Source organism: Benincasa hispida, chromosome 9, assembly GCF_027475165.1.
Source record: "Benincasa hispida cultivar pf3 chromosome 9, pf3_genome.v1.1, whole genome shotgun sequence".
Taxonomy (NCBI): Eukaryota; Viridiplantae; Streptophyta; class Magnoliopsida; order Cucurbitales; family Cucurbitaceae; genus Benincasa; species Benincasa hispida.
The window spans coordinates 23,834,746-23,853,948 of NC_143486.1; the positions used below are offsets into that span (position 1 = coordinate 23,834,746).

Here is a 19,203-nt window from a genome sequence, read left to right on the forward strand (position 1 = left end):
AAAGTCTAAATATGGTGTATCATCACTATAATATACTGTATGATTATGTAGTGGGATCATCATCATACACATACCATGGTCGCAGTTCCTAATCATGATCCGTTATCGTGTGATTTAAAATGTCATCACGATAAATTTGGAACATGACGAAATCAATGAAACCTATAAAATATTTCTTGGAAGGCAATGTTGAAGAAATTGGCACAAAAAGGAAGATAGGCAATCTTGGAAGGAAGAAACTTTTATTTAAGAAATAACAAAGATGGACACTTTTAAGAGAATACTCTTTTACTCCTTAACGCTCACTCATTTTTCATTGCTAACTCTCTTAACTTTGTTTTTCTTTCTTCCTCTTTTTGCTTGCTTTACAAATGAGAAACAACTCCTATTTATAGGCATGAGATCCGTGAAGCCTCTAGATTATTCTTGAATTCTAAATATCTACATATTTCTTGATTTATTCTTATCTAGAAGAATTCTCTGAAATTTCTTAACCTAAAAAAAGCCTAGGATATTTCTAGACTTTTCTTTGAGATATTTATTTACATAGAGAAATATAATTTATATATTTATGTCATATGCTAGATACTTCAAGAACCTTTTAGAATAGTTAGTATTGTTTTCTACTTTCATAAGTAATGGAAATCGAAAAATTTTAGATTCTTTCCAGAGTGATGAACGAGGAAGAAAAAAGAAAGGAAGACAATTGATAATGTGAAATTATTTAGTGAAAGACATATTTCCTTAATTTGAGGGTCAAAAAGTAATTTCACATACGTGAAAGGTCAAAAAAATCATGCTTTTTAACCTGTACTAATTATATGTGTGTGTGTATATATAAACAATGAAAAATGCAATCATGAGCATTTAACATGTTATTAAAGATTGCTCAAGCAAATCTTAAGCTCTCTGTTTATGGTAAACAAATATAAAAATAGTTGAAAACGATACACTTTAGTCCCTAAATTTTGAGTGCAGTGTTCATTTGGTTGTTTCAAAATGTCATATTTTTATTCCTTATATTTTGAGTTTAGTTTCTATTTAGTTTTTAGATTTTAAATTATGACATTTTTATCTTTGAATGTTGAATTTAGTTTTTATTTAACTTTATTTTTTTTTTTTTTTAATTCAAAAGTAAAAGATATAACATTTTGAAATTTATGAGAGAGAAGTCAATTTTAAATGTCTATGTCCATAAGATAGTACCAAAATATCAATTGAATAGAGTAAAATATAGGTTCCACATTTTAGAAGGCATATAGGCTTTTTGCTTCAAGAAAGGTCAATTCTTTAAGATTCTCCTAACCTTATTAGGAACAACACACCTATGTTAGATGCTTCCAAAAAATACATAAACACCTATATATATTAGGTTTGGCCTATCCAAAAAGAGTTCAAGTAAGAAACAATGAGCTTACCAAAATTTAGTCTACTTGAGGAATAATTGGAAAGCATCTAATGTCAATATATATGTAGTTTAGACATAGTTTTGGGCTATCAAGTTTTACTATTTTCTTTACACAATAATTTTTATTTGCTCAATTTCAACCCTCAAACTTTCTTGAAAATTCTTGTTTAGGTTCCTACCATGGAGGTTATAGTCTTGAAAGAAATGAATGAGTCACATTATGTTTTTAAAATTTATTACTATCACTTGGTCATGAAGTGTCCATCGCTCAAAGGTTAACCTTAAGCAAAGTCAAAATGTAGAAATCGTACATAACTAATTATGCACTCGCCTAAATTTATTGTGTACCAATTTAAATGAAAATAAACAGTATGGTTAGGGAAATCGAGCACACAAGGCAATGTTGCGATACTAGCCAAATGAGTAGGAAGGCACAACCATCGCCGAAAAACCTAAAAACATTACCATATATATCCCATGAATCATTTATCTATCAAACAAATAGCATCACATTTGCAAATGTAAGAATGGCTAGTAATTACTACAGAACTAACCATTTTCTTGAGGTTCAAAATCTATGAAACTAGATAACAAAAGCAATTCATTTACCACTCTATAAACTTGTGAAGAATGAGGGTGAGAAGTATCAGCAACTAAGAACTCATGAAACTCACCTCCAATCTCTATTAAGCTATGCCCAGGAACCTTTTTCACCCCTCTCTCTCTCATCATCCTTCTCACCATTCTCACATCTTTCCATTTCTTTCCATCAGCACAAACATTTGCCAAAAGACTATAAATCCCACTGTCTTCTGGATCCAATTCCAGTAGTTTCTCAGCTGCTAACTTTGCCATTTCCACATTCCCATACTTCCTACAAGCATCGAGCAAAGCCCCCCAAGCCCCTTCACTTGCTTCCATCGGCATCTTTGATATTAGCTCGTAAGCTTCCTTCAACAGCCCGACTCGACTAAGCAAATCCACCATACATGCGTAGTGTTCCCTCTTTGGCTCTACTCCAAAGCACCTCTCCATGCTTTCGAAATGCGCCTGACCTTCGGAAACAAAACCGCCATAACTGCAAGCCGATAGGACACCAACGAAGGTGATGTGATCTGGTTTTGGTCCCGAGCGTTTCATTTGGTCGAAAAGAGTGAGAGCTTTTTTGGCATGACCATGAGATGCATATCCAGAAATCATGGAGTTCCAAGACACCAGATTTTTCTCAGGCATGGAGTGGAAGATCTTTGCAGCTGCATCAATGCTTCCACATTTGGCATACATGTCCATAACTGCATTTTTCAGAATCAAACTAACTTGAATTCCCAATTTATTGACATGGTTTTTGTGAATCCCTTTGCCCATTTCCAAGCATCCTAATTGGCCACAAGCAGAAAGCACACAGACCAAACTGTCCTCTGTTGGAACCAACCCAACAATATCCACCATGTTGTGAAATAGCTCCAAAGCTTCAATTGGCTGACTGTTTTGAGAATAACCAGCTATCATTGCATTCCAAGAGACGATATTTCTCTCAGGCATTTCATCAAACAGCTTCCTTGCAGATTCCAAGTCACCACTTTTTGCATATCCATTAAGCAAGCTAGTCCAAGTAAAAACATCCCTTCTTTCCATATTGTTAAAAATCTCTCTTGCAGTAGCTAAACAACCACATTTCACATACATATCCAACATGGTATTGAGCAAATTAACACTACAGGTTATGCCCTTCCTTCGTATATGTTCATGGAGAACCCTCCCCATTACAGAATCTCCCTTCTGTGAGCAAGCAGAAAGTAAAGCAATCATAGTAACCTCATTCGGCTCGACATCACTCGACAACATCGAATTGAATAAGGTAATAGCCTCATCCAACCAATTGTTCCTCGTGTACCCATTGATCATTGTCGTCCAAGTAACAACATCCTTCACAGAGCTTTCATCAAACACTTGGCGAGCAAAACCAAGACACCCAATTTCAACATAGTTTTGAATCAATCCATTTTGGACTAACAATTCAGAATCAAACCCCAGTTTCCAAATCACGGAATGCACCGCCGTTCCCACTATTTTCCCTGCGAATTGGGCGCATGCCTTGAGAGCGAAAACAAAGCTCCCACAATCCAATTGAACACGATTCCGAATCATTTGCCGGAAAAATGAGAAGCCCATTGAAGGGTGATTGGCTCTGCAATAACCCTTGATCATCGTGTTCCAGAAAAAGCAATTGGGGTGTTCAATTTGAGCGAAAAGGAGATGTGCATAGTGAATGTCGCCGGAGTCAGAGAGCGCACAGAAGGCTAGGAGGCGGCTGGCAGGGAAGATTTGGTTCATGAGGCCAGTACGAGTCATGTGGGCTTGAATTTGCTTTAACTGGAGCATGGAAGAGCATGACTGAAGGATTAGAAGAGTTGGGTTGGAAATGAAGACGTTGGAAAGTGAATTCCATTTGGGTTTTCCGGCGGAGGTTGATGATGAAAGTTGTCGGAAAGAATGGAGGATTTTGAAGGCGAGATTGAGCGGGAAGATTGACAAATGAGATGGGTTTTGAATGGAACAGAAGAATGGTTTCATTCATAGAAGAGATTCCTGCTTTTCATCAGAGAATGAGATTTTATGATCCCACAATCTTGGATTCGTATCTCATTACTCAATAGTAGCCTTTTTCTTTTTCTTTTTTTCTTTTTTTAATTTAGCTTAAATAACAAGTTTGGTTCTCCAAGATCTAATAAGTTTATAGACTTTAAACATATTGTTGAAAAAAAATATTAAATTAGCTTAAAGTGGTAAATGACAAATTCATCTCTCTTGTCTTGGAGGAGGAGGTTGGGTCCGACATATGGATGACCCAAAAATTAGGTGAAAAATGTGAAATGCCCCGTTTTTGGAAAAAAAAAATGTTGAATAGCCCTTTGTTGACGTTAAATTATGGTGAAATTACTAAAATATACTCGCACGCATGCGGAAAAACAATCTCGCTTTCGCTTGTCTCGCTCTCGCGTACGAAAATGACCCATTTTCTTTCCTTTCTCGCCGGTCTCGCTCTTCCTTTCTTCACTGGTTTCACTCTTCTTTTCCTCACACAGTCTTGCCAGGCGTCGGACATCAACAATCACTCTCCTTGAAACTACTTGTGTGAACTCACCATGTTGGAGAAGAAGAAAACGCAGCAGAGAAGAAGAAAACGCAATAGAGAAGAAGAGGATGCAAAGAAAGAAGTCAGAGAAGAAGTCGGGAGAAAGAAAGAGGAAAAAGAAAAAAAAAACATGGAGAAGAAAACAAGAAAGCAAAAGCAATATTGTAATTTCACGTGATCATGACATCGTTAAAGGGTCATTTGACATTTTTTTCAAAATTTGAATCATTTGGCATTTTGGATCTTTGAAATGGGTCTTTTGGACAATTATCTCCAATTGTGTTGATTTGTGTAATTCGAAAGCCTCCCTTTCAAGTGAGGTTCTCCCAGTTCGATTTCAACAAGTTCTTTTGCTTTCGCATTTGGCCTCTTCGATTTGGTGGATGGAAAGGGAGAACGGGGAAAATGAGTATTTGAATTTTTAATGAATTTTCAATTTTGTGTCTAATAGATGTTCGATATATTAAAAAAATAATGAATTTATTTTACATAAAATTGGATCTTATGTCCAACGTATTATTAAACTTTTTATTTTGATATTTGATCAACATAAAAACCCATATTAGATAAACATAAAACTTTACTAAAAAAATAATACGCATAAAACATTTTCATTGAGTTGAAAACATAATTGTAAAAAATATCGTTTTCTCAATCAAACTTCAAAGGATACTGATGTTCAAACTTAGTAAATTCAACCGTGACTGTAATGCGGTAGGTAGATATATATATATATATATAATTTTAGTAAAATCGGTTAATAATTTAACTTAATTTTAATATTTAAATTAAAAATCACCTTTGGTCCTTAAACTTTCTTCAAAGTAACAATTTAATCACTGAACTTTAGTTTGTAACGATTTAGTCCCTCAATTTTAGTATGTAACAATTTAGTATTTGTACTTTCAAAGTTGTAAACAATTTAGTCCCTCATGTAAAAATTTTCATCAAAATTAGATGTCAAATTTTAATATTTTATGATGTAAACATTTATATTTTGCAAAAAATATCGAGTCTCTAATTAGTTTAACGGTTTATTTATGCATAAAATCTCAATAAATGTTATCACTAAATTGTTACAAATTTAAAAGTACGGGAATTAAATAATTACTAGTAAAATTCAGAGACTAAATTGTTACAAAATTTAAAGATGTGGACTAAATTATTACAAATCAAAGTTAAGCAACCACGTGTTAAAACATAAGAGTAAAGAGAATAAATTGTCTTAATTGTTAAACTATGCTCATGTAAAATTTATTTAACCTTTGAATATTAACAACTGTTTTGTCTAAATCTCTTCTTTATACTTCATTTTCCAAATTTATTTTAATTAAAATTTATTTTTATATTTGTACGTTAAAAAAAACATTTTAATGCTTTGTTGTCCTTTGCGAAACAATATGTTTTGTATACATATTTAAAGCAACAATTTTTTAAACTTTCTAACCCAAAATGATTAATTTTTTTAATAATTCTAGAGCTAAAATATAGCTTTGACAACCATTCTAAACATTCGAGAAACGAGAACTATAATGATAAAAGTTTAAATACGAAATACTCCTTTGATAATTATTTTATTTTTAATTTTCTGTTCTTTAAACTTGCTAATAGGTTGTCTACGTTTTAAAAAATGTTTATAATGTATAAAATCAAAACTTATTGAAAACATTACAAAATAAATAAATATGTTTTTAATAAAATGAGATAACAGCCATAATTTTCAAAAACCAAAAAAAGTAAACCAAAATCCTTATCCATCAATACCTTAGAGGCTAGACAAAATGAAAATAGCTATCCAAAGTTCAAAGGTAAAAGTATTTTTACCCTATGTCCCTAATTTGTAGGCAAAAAGGCTTCAAGGGATTTTTTCACCCTTCATTTCAAGTTCAAATTAACTGTCTGGTCTTATTTTTTTCAAGAAAAATATCAATATCAGCAGACACATATAATTTGAGATAGTATCAGAATTTCATGTCATGGATATCATATATAATAAGTTTCACAAGAAGCCTTGACCATTTCTTTAATCAACTAAAAAGGCATTGTTTTTTGGTAGCTAAAACTTTCTATATTCTGTGTGCCAAAAACAAAAGTCATGAATTCAAACAATAGATAATACACAATCTACTTATAACTAGATTTTAAACATCACAGAGACAAAATTGGAGCCTCGCTCTTCTAATCTTAATTATAGAAAGAAAAAAAACATTGAAAGGGGTACCTTACAAACATTTAATTGAAAAACTGATTCTCATCATCTTCCAGCAATTCTTAGTAAAGGTGAAATAATACCTTGTATCTCCAGCAATGACTGTTGTATCCGAATCTCTTCGTCTACAGATCGCTTTAAGTTTCTAACATGATCTTTCAAGGCACCAGAGGCTCTAACATCTTCAGTCCGTAGCTCGAGAACCTTTCTTGTCAATCCCATCAACAACCTTGAGTATCTTGGCAATGTAGAATGTTTTTGTAAGAAAACTAACAGCAAACCAAGCTCATCCCGATCCAAATTCGAAATGCATTTCAACAGCTTCTTTCTTGCAACCAATTCCTCCATTACAGCCACCACATTCTCAGGGTTCCTACTCGCTAACACTGACACTAGAGCATCCTTGTGCCTGAACTTTTTCAAGAGTTTATCGTGCTCGGTCAACTTTACCTTCTTGGGTTTCATAACTAGATAATCTCCTTCAGTTGGCTTCTCCCCTTGACCTCGATGGAAGTATCGAAAGTGAGAAGGCCTCAAAACTCGCCTTTGAGGTTCGCCAGTTCCGAGGCTCCAAGGGTTTGATAAATTACTCAGCGTAGCTTCCTTAGTCTTCCTCTTGCCAGCATACAAGATCCCATTTGAAGTCCCTATAACTCTAGTACTACAATCAGGAGAAAACCCAACTGACATAAGAGGTGTCGGGAATCTCATCGAATGAGTAACTTTCATATTTGAATAATCAAACACCTTCATATACCCATCCAGTGCCACACTCAAGATTCTAAATTGATCTGACTCTTCTCCACTATCCTGGCCCAGTTTTTTCCCAACACATAGTGACGTAACAGTCTTATTATGACTCTCCATAGAGCAAACAATCTTCCCACCTCCAATCACATCCCAAATTTTCACAGAATTACCCCCAGCAGTTGCAACTAGTCCACCTGATGGTAAGAAGATCACATCCTCCACCGGTTTTCCGTGATTCACTTCCAAAACCGATTTTGAATTCGTTCTGGCATCCCAAAGCTTCACGGTGTGATCATATGACCCAGTGATAAACATGTCCATGCTAGCGGGAGAGCAAGCTCCACATCTCACATAGTCCTTATGGCCCAAAAAATCTGAAATTGGAGTTTGACTCGCCACATCCCAATACTTAACGACTGCATCATCCCCACCAGATACCAAGTGGAGCTTATCAAGAACAGGGTACTGGACAAATTGAACTGGGCGCGAGTGGGAACGAAGCTTTCGAAGTGGGGTTCGAGTTTTAACATCAAAGACTTGGACAAGCCCTGAAAGGTCTGAGGCAGCAATGAGGAGGCCATCGCAACGAAACGAAGCACAAGTTACAACATCACGAAAAGATGAGATGGTCGAGGTAGCAGCCATGGTTTGCGTGCTAAAGAGAGTTAGAGAGGCTGAGTGTGTAGCACAGAAAATCGAAGGATTCGTCGGAGAGAAGGCAATGGAGGATACAGATGAAACAAGGTTTGGAATCTCATGGCGTTTGAAGGAGGACCAATATTTTGATTCTGGAGTTTGTTTGGGTGTCCTAGGCTTAGATTTAAGCTTTGGTTTGACCGGGAAGGCCCTTGTTAAACTAGAAGAATTAGGTTCTGCCATGCTTAGACTGAAAAAAGAAGACCCTTCTCACTTAATCTACAGCACAGCCTGAAAATGTTGAGTAAGCAAACCTAAAGATGAGAAAAATATACAATTGAAGAAAGAATAGAAGGCTCTTGATGCACAAACAAGACAGAATCCAGGCACAATCACATCCATTTTGCAATAATTTAGGACTTGCGCAATCTGCCACTAAAAAATAAGTTACAGACTAACGATACAAAACATTTCAACTGAGAATAGATTTGAAACTACCGACCGGAAATTTCTTCCTCTTTGTACTTTTCTAATTTTCCAGAATATTTTGAAGGTCCCTCTGTTTAGACATAGCACCGGTCTGCATCAAGTGTTTATTGATTCATTTTGAAATTTCAAAACTACGAATTATTATGTAATTAAAGTTGACGCAAATTGACCCTTTGCAGGGTTGTGATCGACAATGCCGTTTGCGGAACTGCGACTATGAAGGTTTGGAAAGAAAAATAAGTGGAAAGATCTTTACCTATTGCTACGGTGAAGTTGCCGCTGGCGTTGCCGCCGTGCGTGGTGGTGCTGCTGGTCGTAAACTTGAGGACTGCCGTGCCGTCGCCGGGAAGACTGCGGAGGGTGGGGAAACGGCTTGGCTGCGTGAGGATTGAAGAAAGTGGAGAATGGGTTTAGGGTTTAGTGATTTGTTTATTATTAAAAAATAATAATGGGCTGATAGAAAATGGGCTTAATGGGCTTTTGCTTGGTATGGTTTCTTTATTTCAATTTTGTTAATAAAAATTTTATTAAATGCAAACTATCACATTCCACTCATTTTATCTAGATTTGGCTTTGAAGCTCCCTTATTTTTAGCCTTTTACATTTTAATGTTTTTTAGCATTTTCTATTTAGTGGTTCTTGACTTCTAATAATACAAAAATTATATTAATTACGCTATGCACATTTTTAATATTTAATCTTTTTTCTAATTTTTTAATTTGGTCCAAATTTTTGTTTGATTTCTTAGTATTATGACAATTTCATACCATACAAATGTTAAGTTATTGTCCAAAAAAAAACAACAATATCAAAGGTTAACCCTGAACTAATATTGTATTAATTTAAACCATAAACTTTAGAGGTTGTATCGTTATTAAGTCTAAATTTTTATAAATGTATCAATTTACATCTTATTGCAATTTTAGTTTGAAAATATCATATAAGATATTTAATTTGTTTCGATTAAAAAAAAATGGAGAGTTTTTTTAAAAAAATAATAATAATAATGAAAGATTTAAATTGATATTTGCCATAGAATTTATTATTAAATACATATTCTTCCTTCTATTAAATGACAAGTTTTGTCTTTTATTTTGGGTTTTCGACAATTTTTTTTAAAATAGTTTAATGATATTACAAAATTAATGATTAAATGCTAATGGTAATTGATGGTTTATATTGTCCGTCAGTTCATTCCGAATAATTTCAGTTGATTTTTAAAAGATTTGAAATTATGTCAGAGTGCTTATCCATGCCATGATCAAATCAAAATTTTATTTTGAATTTTTTTTCATACTATATATATATATATATATATATATATAGTAATCCATTATATATACTCTGTTTGTAGATATTTTTAATCCAAGTATTAAATTTATGTATATTAACTCACATATATAAGTTTTTTCTCCATTTAAATTATATACCAAATATTATTAAGTAAATTTATGCATTTATGAAATATAAATATATAATAAAACAAAAATATATACCTCATTTTATAAAACATATCATATATTTATGTAATAATATATATCTTATATTATTAAATGTGCCCCAAGTTTATGGAGAATGGAACAAATGTATAAAAACATATAAATATAAATCTACGCTAGTAAAATTAAGGAGATAAAATGGAAAAATAAAAAAATGAAAAAATGAAAAAATGAAATGAAAACTCCCCTAATCAACAATATGTTTTCTTAGAAGAAAAAAAAATAGTATTTTTTCCTTTTAAGAGTCGTTTGGATTAAGGTTTTGTAGATACCTGAGAACAAACGATGTTTAGGAATAAGATGTCTGATAATGAGAATAGAATGTTTGGCAATGTATTAAGAGTGTTCGTTGGGTTGGGTTGAAAACTTTTTAGACCCAACCTAATTGTTCAGGTTGTAAATTTCTTCAACCCAAATAACATTTATTAAAAAATGAACTCAACCTAATTGTTCGGGTTGTAAATTTCTTCAACCCAAATAACTTTTATTAAAAAATGAACTCAACTCAATTGTTCGGGTTGTAAATTTTTTCTAACCCAAATAACCCTCATTAAAAAATGAACTCAACCCAACCCAATCATGAAGTATTTGGATTGAACTGGTTCATGTTAGTTAGGTCATTTATTTAACATTTTGTTCTAAAAAGAAGCAAAATGTAAATACATAAAAATCTTAGTTAGGTCATTTATTTAACATTTTGTTCTAAAAAGAAGCAAAATGTAAATACATAAAAATCTAATATAATTATTTTCATATATTGAATTAAGATTAACAATCCAATTTCAATTTATATAATGAAAATTTTATTTTGAAAGTGAAAAGAAACTATTTTTAAGAGTGGTTAAATAATAAATTATTCAAAAAATTAAAATCAACATAAGTATAAATAATTGTGTTCTAAGTAAAAAAAATATATATTTTAAGGTTAATAGTAAGTTCAGGTTGGGTTGTTCGATTTTTTCGAGCTATCAACTTTTTTTATCACCCCTACAATGTATTATACTTTTTTATGTCATTATAAAGTATAAAAATTAATTTCAATAATTGACTTTTGTTTGTTAATTAATTTTTATTACATTAAGTTATTAAATCAATTTTAAGCCATTAAACTTTAACTAAATTTACCCACTCATCCTCCAATTTAATATATTTTCCATCAATTAATTTTTTTCTATATTGTACATTTATATTATAAATTTTTATTTTTAAAAGATATTAGTAATTAATTTAAATATCTATTTACTTTTTTTTCTGTAGTTTTGTTAATTGAACAGTTAATTAATTAATATCAATTATAAACCATATATATAAAAAAGAAGTTGATATAGATTAATAGATTTTAAATCATCAGACAATATTTTCAATTAAAAAAAACAATTATGTAGATTAAAACTAAAAGTACAAGTGTACAAGATTGTTTAATTGAAAAAAAAACTTATTTTATTATTACTTAATTATTTAATATTTTTTAAAGATTAATAAATAATTTATTATGTTAATATATATTACCAATAAAAAAATTAAGCAAATATAATTATGGTTATTCATATTTTTTAAAAAGATTATTGTTTTTCATATTGATTCATAATAATAGAATAAATTATTATATTAGCATTATTATTGATAAAATTAATTATATCAATTATAAATTTAATCTAAACCTATTTATAAAAATTAAATATATTAACCACTATCAAGAAAGAAGAAAAATAAATAAAATAAAAAGTAAGAGAGAGAAAAACTATTAAAAATGGAGAAAATCAATCTACTTGGATGATTATGAAAAACCTGAATGGAAATATGAAATTTTTTGGAATAAGATATTCTCATTCTGAAGGTTTTTCTCATTTTTATCTCTTATTCTCATGAACCAAACGGATCATTAAAGATATGTGGAGAATAACTAGCGATTGTAGGTCGAAATAAGTTTTTCCTTTCCTAGACATATGAATGAAAAATATAACTCAATATGTTTTACTTTCATCAATTTTTAAATTTGTTGTAATCACAAAAACTACCACAATGGACAGTAATTATTAAAGACGATTTGAGCTTCAAATGGCTTAACTAATGATAAAGTTGAGATCTTTTTTTTTTTTTAAGATTTTGAGCATTTAAAAAAAATAAAAAAGATTATAAATAGTCTATTCTCGTAGTTAACCCATACAAAAATGTGCTTAGCCCAGACGTTTCAATTCATTCTTGTTGGCTAACCTTCAACATTTCACATTTCATAGATCTACGAAATGAAGATCCTTGTTATAAAATTGATACAACCTAAAATGGACAAACACCAAATAAATGAATACTATAGACTTGTCATAAGGACCTCTCCTCCCTAATCAGTGTTCTCACTAAAGACTATGTGACAAACTAGTTGTAAACCAAACACCTCAAAAGTAACTTCATTCCTACATAGTTGGCAGTTTCAAGTTAAATAATCAAAGTCTTCCTCTACTCTCCAACAACACCCTCACATTTCGGTTTGCAAATTTCATTCATTATCGCTAGTTTTAGAATGTTGTGCTTAAAAACAGAGCATGTTTGTTTGTTTGTGGCAGTTGAGAAGAAGCAAGCAAATGAGAGTGGAAGGAGACAATTTCAGTACAACCAGGCATGTCTATCCTTGGAGGTCAATGAAACAGCTGCAGTTCACTTTCAACCATGGAAAGATTGTGATGTGATCGAGCCAAGCGACATTATGCGCTTGATGAACGGAATATTCCCCCACAGCAACCAACCTGGTGATGAGGGCAGGGAAGAGATGGAAGATAGAGAAGGAAAGAGAGTTGAGTTCAACATGGTGTTGATATAGACACCAAGTAGGGTGCAAGGAAAAACCAAAAAAACTTTTAAACCAACTGAAACCTCTTGTCGGGTTGGTCAAAACTGGTCAGGTTGGTGGTTTCAGGTAAATGAAACCAAATCGACCAATAGTAGAAATATAATAAAACCTAGTTAATATACCAAAGCATGAGGTCAGTGTGGTTGCTTAAAAGGTCTCCAGCAGAGTTTGTCAAACAGGATCAAGCAGGGAATTGCTTAAACACAAACAACCAAACCGTTGATTGATCGATTCAAACAGTTCAGTTATAAACTTGTAACCAGTTCAGTTTGGTTTCCTATATTTCTAAACAAATTGGTTGTTCGGTTTTGGTTCTGACACTCATACTAAGCCGAGTTGAACCGATTACACCACTAAACACCAAGTGGCAAGTATGAGAGAGTGAGATACAACTGACGGGAAGAAAGTGTGAAGGAATCCATTCTATATCCTTATTCTAATGACTAGTGCTAAAAAACATTTCCTAAGGACCATTTGGGTTAATCTATTTTTTGCTTTCTAGAGCTTCTTTTCTTTCCTTTTCAAGATTGATTGTAATGCCCAACCCACCCTTTTCAGAAAACACAGTGGTGAAGAAAATAGTAGACAATGAAAATGTAAATAGCACAAAACTGATGCTGATATCTTAAAATCGAAGTAACAAACAAGCAAAACTACAAGGATAAAACACAATATGGTTTTAGTTATACGTCCAATAAAAGAGATTCAGTATTTTGTGGTTCACAATAATGAAATAAGTTCCAAAACAAGGCAAAGAAACCACAACCATTTTGCACTATTGAATACCTCGCGTATCAAAATTTGGAGATGATCAAACACTTTTAGAACTCTTGTGATGCAGATCCAATGTCGCCTTTGCCTGATCCAGCCTTCTTAGGCAAGAGATTTTGATGGATATTCGGCAACACTCCACCATTTGCAATGGTCACATCACCTAAAAGCTTGCTCAGCTCTTCATCGTTTCGGACCGCAAGCTGTATGTGTCTTGGAACAATGCGATTCTTCTTGTTGTCTCTGGCTGCATTGCCTGCAAGCTCAAGCACCTACAAATGGAGTTTTTTTAGTATATACAGCTACTTCAAATGCAAAAGCAAATCATCATTAGTGTTAAGAATATTATAAGGACGAACACAGGTGAAATTTCATTCATCTAAAGATACAACCAACATAGTCTCGCAGTTAATTGTTTTTAAATACTCAAGGCACACTAAGGTGTAATAGCGAACCTAGATGCAAGACGCACAAAAGGGCACGAGCTTTAGTTTGAGGCACAATATATATATAAATATTACATTAAAAAGAGAAAGCATAGTTGAAGTGGAACTATGAAAAAGAAAAAAAATCCAAAAAACGAGAAATTTTGCATTTAGGTTTAATAAACTTGATTCTTTTAGTTAATAAAGAAGGAAACCTTTAATTATTATTAATTTTTAAAATAATGAAAAAGCCCCAAAGCCCAGAGCTTTGAGCCTTGGGGCTTCACAAAAGGCATGCACATGAGGCGCACCTTATTTTGTGAACTCGCTTTTCCAAGGCAAGGCACCAAACCTATGCCTTGAGCCTAGGTGCATGCCCAAGAGAGCTTTTTAAAACATGGTACGACTTTATGACCTTATTCAATAAGGTCACATTTAACAACTATTTGGTTTTTTATTTTTGAAAATTAAACCTATAAAACAAACTTTCATCTATTGGTTTATGTGTTTTGTTGGCTATTTTAGAAGTGTTTTCAAAATCAACATCAAAATTGGCTAAGAACTCAGATGTTTATATAGAAAATATGAATAAGCAAAACTAATTAAGCTTCATCGAGTTCAAACTTCTAGCAAATTAGATGCAATGCAAAGACAAAAGGAAGACCACAATTCAAAGCACAAGACAACTATTCTGAAAGCAATGATGGTAAACCTAATTTCATTTTCATTCGATGCCAAACCCTAATTTCAAAATCATAAGCTGTTTCTTCATCAGTTTCGGCACTGATCGCATCAACTGAAAAAAAATTGAAATTTCTCTTCTGCAAATCTATTCCAAAGCCAAAGCACAAGGAACCCAACCAAATCAAATATGATAATTCCGATTCAAGTGAATCAGAACACTACACTACAACACGGACAAACGGATCAGAAACAAGTTAAAGATCCGATTCGAAAACAAGCACTAACCTCGGCGGCGAGATATTCGAGGACGGCCGAGAGGTAGACGGGAGCACCAGCACCGACACGCTCCGCATACTTACCGGCCTTAAGAAACCGCGCAATACGGCCGACGGGGAACTGAAGACCAGCCTTTTGAGACCGCGACACAGACTTTGTAGCTTTGGGTTTCCCTCTGCCGCCCTTGGACGAAGCCGATGAGCTCATTGTACGGTATTTTCCGGCGGATGATCGAAACCCTAGAGAATGCAAAACTTGACAGAAAAAATAAATATGGAGGGCTTAAGGTCGAAGAATTCCAATAATATATACAGGGAGAGAAACGAAAACAAACGAATTATCAACTAATTTAACATAAAATTTAACAAAATTTATAAATATTTGAATTTTAGGGCCAAATAAGTAAATACTTTGAAGATTTCGTACTTCAATGAGGACATACATCGTAATTCTCCTTCGGCTAATGAGAAAATTTGGAAATCACAGGAAATTGAAAACTCAAACTTCTTTCGATTCAAATTAGTTTTGAACTTCATCGGCATTTACACTGAATAATAGAAAATTTGAACGATGACGATGCCAAATACTAATCTAAGCGAAATTCGTTCCGCAAATTTACCATACCAAAAGAAGTATGATCCGATTCATTGAAACTAATAACACAATCTAACATAACCTAACTATTTAATTTTCTATTCATGAATGGCGATTTCTTCTGTAAGCTAGAATTCTTGAGACGCCGATCCGATTTCAGCCTTGTCTTTCGCATTCCCTGCCTTCTTCGGTAAAAGAGACTGATGAATCTTCGGCATCACTCCTCCGCTTGCAATTGTAACAGATCCCAAAAGCTTGCTCAATTCTTCATCGTTCCTCACCGCAAGCTGAATATGCCTTGGAATGATTCTATTCTTCTTGTTGTCCCTCGCAGCATTGCCGGCTAACTCCAGAACCTAAATGAAAGACAAGAGACCTAAATCAGAACACTGAGAACTGAAAGGATTGAACTCGAAGTGAAGTTAGCGATTACAAACCTCAGCAGCTAGGTATTCGAGAACAGCGGAAAGGTAGACCGGGGAGCCTGAGCCAACGCGTTGCGCATAACGTCCCTTCTTGAGATACCTGGCGACACGGCCGACGGGAAATTGAAGACCGGCCTTGTGAGACCTTGAGACGGACTTGGTGGACGCTTTCCTGCCTCTGCCGCCCTTCGCCGGAATGTCGGTGGAACTCATTGTTGCTTTCCGGTTGTGAGATTGAAAAGTGACCGATGAGTAGAGAAGATTTTTGAGGAGATGAAGACGAAGAGAAGGCTGTTGGTTTGGTTTTATAGTGAAGAATGAAACGCTGTGATTGGTGGAACGAGTTTCACGCGGATCGCCAGCATAGCGGGAATTGGATTTAATTGAATTTTAATTTTTTTCTTTTTTTAATTTTGGCGCGACGAGGGGGCGAAATATTTGAACATTGCGCTTTTTTGCGTGCTCTTGTGTGCTTTCGTCCAAATTCTTCAGGATTTTTTTTTTCTTTTTTGAAAAATACATTTTTTATCCATGAATTTCAAATTTTACATTTTTCTGTGAATGATTTTAATTTAGTCAAACAATTTTAAATGGTTACAATGTTATCACCTTTCAGTTTTGTTTAATTAAATTATAGGTTTCAACATTTATACGTTTAATCTTAATTTTTTTGTTTGGTTGATCTTTTCTATCTTGGATGTTAAGAGTTTTTACGTTAATATCTATTAATCCATTTAAAATAATAAAACCAATATAATTAATAAAGTTTTACTATAATTTAATTTTAAGATTTTGCTTTATAATTGTTTTAAATTAATTAATAGATATTAGTACCAAAAACTGAAAGTGAGTATTTACTAAAAAAAAAAATCGAGATTAAAAGTGCAAAGTTTCAAACCTAAGAACTAATTGAAATAAAATACTCTTCAACTGTAAGACTTTTTCTTTTTAACTTTTATCCTTCAAAGTTCAAAATTAACGAAAATAACCCATTCATTAGCTCACAGGAAATTTGTTTCCCCCATTTCCCTCTTAATCGGGGAATCCTCGCCCCATTTGGGGTGGAATCCTGCGAGAAAAATTGATATATTTATTTGCTACAGTTTTTACTATTTTACATTCATCATTTTTTTATTCATTGTTACAGTGTTTACTATTTCCTTCTCAAACTAAAATAGTTTACACACCAACCACGTACTATTATAGCTCAAACTAAAATAATCTATACCTCAAATACAAACTATTATAACTCAGTTATAATAACATATGACTTAATAATCAACTTTTTACTCCAAACGTTCCATAAGTTGAGTTATTTAATTTATAGAGTTGTTTAGTTTAGATAAGATGTATAAACCAGTGATGAAGTTATTTAATCTGTGTTGAGGATAACATGTCAATATCAACATTGACATCAATATTTCAATTTTACAGACACGTGGATTATCGTAAATTATTGAAATTGATGAGTATTCCTATAAATAAATTATAAAATAGTGTACAAATATTTAAATTAATAATCTAGTTATTTTTATTTCCAAGCCAAGTTATATGTAACAACCCTTTTTTTTAGTAGTATTAATGTAATTTCAATAATTTTTTTTACTAATTGAGGACATTTTTTGGAATTTCTGGACATTTAAGTGCAACTGTTAGAATTTAAATCATTTAAGTGGAGATTAATATTGGAAATTAATTCCGGAGTTTAGTGTTGGAAATCAAGGGCAAGAATGGTTGTTTTAAAAATGGAAAGGAAGAGAATGGAAAAACTTCCGCTCATGAGATTTAGAGTTCTTTTCATGTTTCTCTAAACTTACTTTTAAGAATCGTCTTTAGACTTATTTATTATCTTTAATGATTTATAGGTACCCTAATATTGTTTTAATATTTGAATTTAATGAAAGTCTTTTGAACTTACCTTATTTAATTAGCATTTATTTCGCCATAACCGAGTGTCGTTTTGAGTTTCATGCATGCATGTATTTAGTAACGGCCTAACTTAAGTCCTAGGGGGTCGGGTCGTTACATTATATATCTTATTGTTAGTGTTTATACTCTCCTATATACTATTTAAATCTATAAGAGCTCATATGACAAACTTTTGATTTTCGTTTTTGCTCGTTTTATTAGATAGTTATATGGTTGTTTTAGATAGTTTATGTTATAACAATTATATAATTTATGGGTTGTTTGGGATATTCAGTTGAGATATGATGTATGAAGTTCATATATCTGAAGTGATATGACATGGATTGTTGTTAGGGGTATTCAAATAACCTGACAACCCGAATAACCCGAACTAACCAATCCAAAATGTAAGGGTTGGGTTAGTTTAATTTTGTTCTTGGGTTGGATTGGGTTAAACTTTTTATATTTTTGTTGGGTGGATTGGGTTGGGGGTTGGCTAAAAAAATGACTGACCCAATCCAACCCGAATTAGATATATATATAAGTTTGATTACTTTGTATCGATTAGTTTGTAAATTTTTAATATATATTTTTTAAAATTGTTAATATATTTGTCTTTGTTTAAAGTTTGTAAGAAATATCAAAGATGTTCGGTATTTAACATTTGAATATTATTAGATTTTAGTTAGTAGTCACACGTTGTAAATAAATTTACATATTTTTAATCAAAAAGAAAAAATTACAACCCGACAACCCAACCCGAATATAAAGGTTGGGTTAGGTTGGGTAGGAGACTTTATTTGGGTCTTTTGGGTTGTCAACCTTACCAACCCGAATTTTTAGGTTGATCTAAAAAACACCAACCCAACCCATGGCACTACAAGAAAATTGAGTTTTAGTGGCACATTTTTAGCAGTGCGTGCAAATTTTGTCACTAAAGATCAATTTATAGCAACATTTTGCAAAAATATCACAAAAAGTTCATTATTAGTAACAAATCTTAAATCTGTGTGACTAAAAGAATTAACAATGCACCCACTAGCGCCACTAAACATTAAAACCTTATAGTAACACATTAAAATGTCACTAAATATATATATATATATTATTTTTTTTAGAAAAAAAAAAAAGTAAAAATGTGTGCCCCC

The 19,203-nt window shown here is 32.6% G+C and overlaps 3 protein-coding genes and 1 pseudogene across 6 annotated transcripts; all 4 read right to left on the reverse strand.

Annotated features, from left to right (window-relative positions):
- Positions 1–1,850: 1,850 nt before the first annotated feature.
- Positions 1,851–4,576, reverse strand: LOC120086409 (pentatricopeptide repeat-containing protein At2g22410, mitochondrial pseudogene; annotated as a pseudogene). The gene has a single exon (XR_016532420.1). The product of XR_016532420.1 is annotated as a pentatricopeptide repeat-containing protein At2g22410, mitochondrial pseudogene (transcript).
- A 1,956-nt stretch (positions 4,577–6,532) lies between these two features.
- Positions 6,533–9,036, reverse strand: SWA1 (transducin family protein / WD-40 repeat family protein). 3 transcript variants are annotated; one of them, XM_039040185.2, is made up of 3 exons: positions 8,885–9,030; positions 8,642–8,719; positions 6,533–8,430 (listed from the first exon to the last, which is right to left on the reverse strand). In XM_039040185.2, the coding sequence occupies exon 3, from the start codon at positions 8,380–8,382 to the stop codon at positions 6,799–6,801; it is 1,584 nt and encodes a 527-aa protein (XP_038896113.2). In that variant the 5' UTR covers positions 8,383–8,430; positions 8,642–8,719; positions 8,885–9,030; the 3' UTR covers positions 6,533–6,798. The 3 variants fall into 3 exon arrangements, with proteins under 3 accessions (XP_038896113.2, XP_038896112.2, XP_038896114.2); XM_039040184.2 differs by lacking the exon at positions 8,642–8,719 and having other exon boundaries at positions 8,885–9,036; XM_039040186.2 differs by lacking the exon at positions 8,642–8,719 and having other exon boundaries at positions 6,533–8,453.
- Positions 9,037–13,569: 4,533 nt separating this feature from the next.
- On the reverse strand, positions 13,570–15,481 carry LOC120085135 (histone H2AX-like). The gene is made up of 2 exons (XM_039040999.2): positions 15,138–15,481; positions 13,570–14,015 (listed from the first exon to the last, which is right to left on the reverse strand). The coding sequence occupies exons 1-2, from the start codon at positions 15,333–15,335 to the stop codon at positions 13,794–13,796; spliced, it is 420 nt and encodes a 139-aa protein (XP_038896927.2). The 5' UTR covers positions 15,336–15,481; the 3' UTR covers positions 13,570–13,793.
- A 137-nt stretch (positions 15,482–15,618) lies between these two features.
- Positions 15,619–16,430, reverse strand: LOC120085134 (histone H2AX-like). Its single transcript, XM_039040998.2, has 2 exons — positions 16,160–16,430; positions 15,619–16,078 (listed from the first exon to the last, which is right to left on the reverse strand). The coding sequence occupies exons 1-2, from the start codon at positions 16,358–16,360 to the stop codon at positions 15,851–15,853; spliced, it is 429 nt and encodes a 142-aa protein (XP_038896926.1). The 5' UTR covers positions 16,361–16,430; the 3' UTR covers positions 15,619–15,850.
- Positions 16,431–19,203: the final 2,773 nt, after the last annotated feature.